Below are 5391 nucleotides of genomic sequence, written 5' to 3' on the forward strand. Positions count from 1 at the left end.
TCTCTGCTCAGATCTGAAACATTTTCTTTGTTTCAAAACACCTCTCTGTCTCTGAACCATTTTCAACAGAACCGACCATGAAAAAGCCCCAGATCTGAACCCCAAAAAAACCAATTTGCTCAGATATGAACTATTTTCAACAGATCTACAAAATGTCACTTTATGTCATGTATTTCTGAATGGATTTATTATTTCTTCTGTAGATTTGGGTTTTTTTATTTTTGTTTTTACCAAAAATCACAGGTCCACTTGTTTGCCTCTGTTATTAGTCTTTATTAATGTGAGTTTTATCCAGGGAAAAAATTATACGGGTTTAGATATATGGTGGTTTTTAAATAGATGGGTTCAAATTGATGGGTTCTTTTCCATCTTTACTCTTTTCCATTGCTTAAACAAGTATATAATGGGTTTTTTCGATTTTTTGGTTCATATCTATATGTTTTAGTACTGTTTAATGGGTTCAAATAGCTGTGTTCATATTCGATTTCAGCTTGAATAGTTCGAATTTTGGCAATTTTTTCTGCTATCTTTGAAGAAAATGCATATGGGTTCTAGAAAACAGGTATATTTACCCTATACTTACAAAATGCATATGGATTCTTTCATGGGTAACTGTCGGCTTATTTCAATTCATGTATGATGTTACTGTTGGCTTGAACTATAAATTGGTGCTTGGGGGTGGTTGTTGTTTGTTTGGTGGTTGATGGTTGTTTGGAGGTTGTGGGTGATTGTTGGTGCTTTGGTGGTTGATGGTTGTGGTTGGGTTGATGGTTGTGGTTGGTGGTCGGTGGTTGTTTGTTTTCAATTGTTGTGATTGTAGTTATGGTGTTTTTGGTGGTTGGGTTCTTATCTTGAGTTTTTTTGTTTTAGTATTTGGTAGGCTACCATCATGCCTCGACAACCAGCAGATAGGCGAATGTTGATCCTTCGAGCTGCAGCTTTAGTAATTTCTACGGCGGTTGCAGTTACGCTTAGGGTTCGACTATACCTTTAGCAAAATATTACAAGAGCCTCTTATGAAAGCGGGTACCTAACCCGTAGGACTTTTGTTAGACGTATCATGCACGCAAAGGACCATTGTGTTGCTCTTCTTCATATGGATGTTCGTTTCTTCCGCACCTTCGTGGGCATTTTCAAAAACACGACCTTGCTCGAAGACACAATTCACTGTACTGTTGAAGAACATGTGGCGATTTCCTTAAATGTAATTGCACACAACGCAAGGAATCTTAGTATTAGGGCATCCATAAGAAGGTCAGGGGCAACTGTTTCAAAGTATTTTAATAAGGTTCTCGATGTCGTGCTCACTCTGCAAGACATGTTCATATTACGTCCATCAAGGGAGACACCACCAGCAATCCTTGATAATCCTAATTTTATGCCTTACTTTAAGGGACGTTTACGATAGCTACGCATTTCGACTGTAGTTTGTTAGTAATTGAGGCCGGTATGTTTACACTGATGGTTGACATCTGAATGTCTATATTATAGGATTGTATCGGTGCAATTGACGGGACACACATTCCTGCAAAAGTGTCTGAAGATATTCAAAAAAGATATATTTGTCGTAAGCACTTCCCATCCCAAAATGTGTTAGCCTGTTGCGACTTTGACCTAACGTTTACCTACTTCCTCGCTAGGTGGGAGGAGTCAACATTAAACTCAAGGGTGTTAGCATCTGCTACATCAAAGCCGAACGGGATTCTTGTTTTGCCAGGTAATAGTCAGCTTATTATTCTGTTTGTATCGATGCGGTTTCGTGGGTTACGGAACCTATGTATAATCCTTTGTTTGAGTGTAGGAAAGTTTTACCTTGCTGATGCAGGGTACCCGTGTCTGTCCCATTTTATAATTCCAATCCGAGGTATTAGTTACCATCTCAATTACATTAGAGGGCGCAGACCTAAGAACCCCGAGGAGTTGTATAATCAAAGACATTCTTCGGCCAGGAATGTAATCGAGCGAACTTTTGTTGTCCTGAAGAAGCGATTCAGCATATTAAATTCAACAACCATGTACTCATATGACAAGCAGATCGACATAGTGTTGGCTTGTTGCTGCGGCCACAACCACATTAGGAGGGAGATGCCTGACGGTTCCATCATTCAGGTTGTTGACAAAGAGCTGGCATCGATTCCAGCTGAAGAGGAAGAGGAAGAGGTAGATGGACCTGTTCCAGTGCCACCTATGACCAGGGGTCGAGGATGTATGGGAAGGTCGTAATATTCGAACCGCAATCATGAACCAGATGTGGAATGATTTTCAAGCACGTCGTCGTCGTTAGGAAACAACATGGTCGCAACAAAAAGTAGACTTGTGTTTGGATGTGGATTTTACAATTTGGATGTGTTGTTTGCTGGAACTGTAGCTTATATTCCTTTCTTTGAGTTGTACTATTTTTATAGGCTATATACTCATTTGGTATGAAAGTAGATTTGTTGATGTAACTTCTATGATTGCATTAGTAGATCTAATGTTATGTACCTTATGATTGCATTAGTACTTGTTAATGTAATTTCTATGATTGCATTAGTACATCTAATGTTCTGTACCTTCAATGATTGAATATTTTTTATACGAAGACTATCAAAAATTTGCAGGCGAGATGGCAACAAGTGCAGGTACGAAGGAGAAGAAGGGGAATGTCTCATGGAATGATACTATGGATGGGGTTCTCCTAGCAGCCCTGAAGAATCAGATAGCCAAGGGTCAGAAGTCTGGTGTCGGGTTCAAATAGTCCGCTTACAATGCTGTTGCGCAGAAAGTGTCTACAACCCTAAACAAGACCTTGACAAAAGATCATGTCAAGAACCGTTTGAAGACACTGAAGACAACCTACATGACTCTGAACTCCATTATTAATCTCAGTGGCTTTGGCTGGGATGAAACCTTCTGCAAGGTGTCTGTTAAGGAAGAGGCGAAAAATGAATACTTGAAGGTAATATTCGGATTTTGTATTTCGTTACGTGTCATTTGTAAGTTACTTATTTAAATAGTAATTCGTGACAATGTCATTTCTTTTTTGTAGATACATCCAGAACACCTTCACTACTTTTCCAAACGGTACCACGAAATGAAAGCTGTCTTCGACGATGATTTTGCACGTGGGGAGGACGTGAGGGATAGAAGAAGGGACCCTCCTCAGCAGACGCAGGACACACATGGTGATTTTTCATCGAGCCTTCCGGTAGGGCTCGATGATATGGATGACAGCTTCCTCCGTTCTCCGCCTTCTGCCAGAGCTTCTCCATCTTCGCCAGCCATAGATGTCGCATGGGCTTCAGTGACTCCTTTCTTATCAAGGGCCCAACTTCTGTTAGTGGTGGGAGGAGGTCCAAGAAGCGTCCTAATGCTGCACTTCTATCAGAGATGCAGGTCGTGTCTTCTACTGGTGAGATGCACAACATCCCTGACCTGAAAGATGTCGTGCTGAACATTGGTGGTTTCGCCAGAGATGAGCTCATTGATGCTTATGTGTACCTGCACGGGCATCACAAGGAAGCTGAGGCCTTCCTTTCTCTCGACGAGATGGACCGAGTTGAGATGTTGGGGCGCATTCTGCGACGCTTGGCTATGCAGTTATGACTACCTTTTGGGTGGACGGTTTTTTTGGTGGTTGGGTTTTTTGTGAATGGTTTATTTATGAAGAAACTATGTGATGTTTTTCTATATTTTGGGTGGATGGGTTTGATGCAATTGTTGGAATTTATGGTGGTTTTGAGGAACTGTTTATCTCCATATGGTTGGGGAACTGTTTATCTCCATATGGAATTGTTTTGGCATATGTTTGGGGAACTGTTGGTGGATCATACTATCTCAATTTTTTTTTTTGTTAGTGGATCATACTATCTCTTTCTAATGGATGGGTTTTATGGAACTATGTATATGTTGTTTATCTATCTTTTTGGTGGATCGGTTTTATGGATCTAAGTATGGGTTGTTTATCTATCAGTTGTTGCTGTTGGAACTATGTAATTGACAATGTTTATGTGGTAGCAGGTAATGGCCAAGGTTAAGTTTTATGTGGTTTTCAAAGGACGACAGGTAGGCATATTTGACAGTTTTCAAATGCCTCAAAGAGAGAACTGTTGTGAAATCATAAAAGAATGCAGAAAGATGCTACCAAATGACAATTTCCAGATAAATGATAGAACATTACATTGACATATCTACGGATAAATGATAGAATGTCACATTGACGTATCAGATTCAAATGGTAAAACCTAGCTTAATTTTCCAACTGGAGCACAAAACCTAGTTGTACGGAAACTAATAACGAACAACAAGAAGAAGATCATTAATAGAGTGAAATGCCCTAAATTTCTGTATGAAAAAACTGAGTTTTTTTTTTGAGGGTTTACCTTAGAGGGATCGACTTTCTGGAAGTTTTTGACAACGGTAATAATGCGATCAGAGACCTCTGATTTGTCGAGGAATGAGCCTTTAACCTCTTCGGAGAAGCGACGAAGAAGGAGATTGAAGGAAAGGGTAAAGGGTGCAGGAGGAAGAGCGGATGAGGGATGGACTTTGACTCTCAGATACTTCAATAGAGCGTTTCTAGCCGCCATTCGAGATAGAAAAAGAACTCTTGGAGGGTTTTCTTTTTAGTGGGAGGCGGAGCTTGGAAGAAGGGCAAGATAGAAGATGATGTGGAAAGGCAATGGAAAATGTAAAATGGGACCCAACAAATGGGTTCTCACCACAACATCGTTGTAAGCACATGGTACCTTTTCATTGTTGGGCTCAGTCTAAGGGTGTCAATTTTGGCTCGGGCTCGGAGGCTCGCTCGAGCTCGGCTCGAATCCTTAACGAGCCGAGCCGAGCCGGCTCTCCAGGCTCGTTAAGCTTAACGAGCCGAGCCCGGGCTTGGCTCGGCTCGTTAAGAATTTAATATATATATATATATATATATATATATATATATATATATATATATATATATATATAAATTTATGCATTAAAAGGGTTGTCCAGGGAGTGAAAGGGGGGGCGCAAAATATGTCACTTCATTTTTGGAACCCCATTTGTTATTAGGACCACCCCCATAGTGTAAAAAAAGTAGTCAAATTACACTAATAGGGCTGTCCAGGGAAGATGAGGGGTGTGAACATAATATAACCCGAGCTCGGTAAGGCTCATGAGCCTGGCCCAGCCTGACCGAGCCGAGCCGAGCCCGAACCTGGTTCGAGCCTGAGCCGAGCTTTTGAGCTTAACGAGCCAAGCCGAGCCTGGCCAAGCTCGGCTCGTTTACACCCCTAGGGCTCACCCATTAGCCTCATTCTCGGTCACAATTTTACTTTCCATTTTTATTTTATTTTTTTAATGTTTTCTATTCTGTTTATAGGAGAATCGGAATATGATGCCAATTCTGATTATTAATTCTGGCAATGC

General features: G+C 40.8%; 1 protein-coding gene and 1 pseudogene across 1 annotated transcript; one reads left to right on the top strand and one right to left on the bottom strand.

Moving 5' to 3' along the window:
- Positions 1–1060: 1060 nt before the first annotated feature.
- LOC143852399 (uncharacterized) lies at positions 1061–3585 on the top strand. Its single transcript, XM_077361781.1, has 7 exons — positions 1061–1288; positions 1492–1717; positions 1802–2206; positions 2601–2727; positions 2869–2938; positions 3029–3187; positions 3304–3585. The coding sequence occupies exons 1-7, from the start codon at positions 1061–1063 to the stop codon at positions 3583–3585; spliced, it is 1497 nt and encodes a 498-aa protein (XP_077217896.1).
- A 623-nt stretch (positions 3586–4208) lies between these two features.
- On the bottom strand, positions 4209–4706 carry LOC143853245 (acyl carrier protein 2, mitochondrial pseudogene; annotated as a pseudogene).
- Positions 4707–5391: the final 685 nt, after the last annotated feature.

Source organism: Tasmannia lanceolata, unplaced genomic scaffold, assembly GCF_043159265.1.
Source record: "Tasmannia lanceolata isolate RefF3 unplaced genomic scaffold, GAP_Taslan_0.1 ptg000019l, whole genome shotgun sequence".
In the NCBI taxonomy this organism is placed as follows: Eukaryota; Viridiplantae; Streptophyta; class Magnoliopsida; order Canellales; family Winteraceae; genus Tasmannia; species Tasmannia lanceolata.

Bases quoted from the DNA above. Each gene is read 5' to 3' on its own strand.
- LOC143852399 (XM_077361781.1), top strand. From the start codon at position 1,061: ATGCACGCAAAGGACCATTGTGTTGCTCTTCTTCATATGGATGTTCGT. The intron at 2,207-2,600 runs GTATGGGAAGGT...AAAAATTTGCAG, and splicing joins TATGACCAGGGGTCGAGGAT to GCGAGATGGCAACAAGTGCA. The intron at 2,939-3,028 runs GTAATATTCGGA...TCTTTTTTGTAG, and splicing joins CGAAAAATGAATACTTGAAG to ATACATCCAGAACACCTTCA.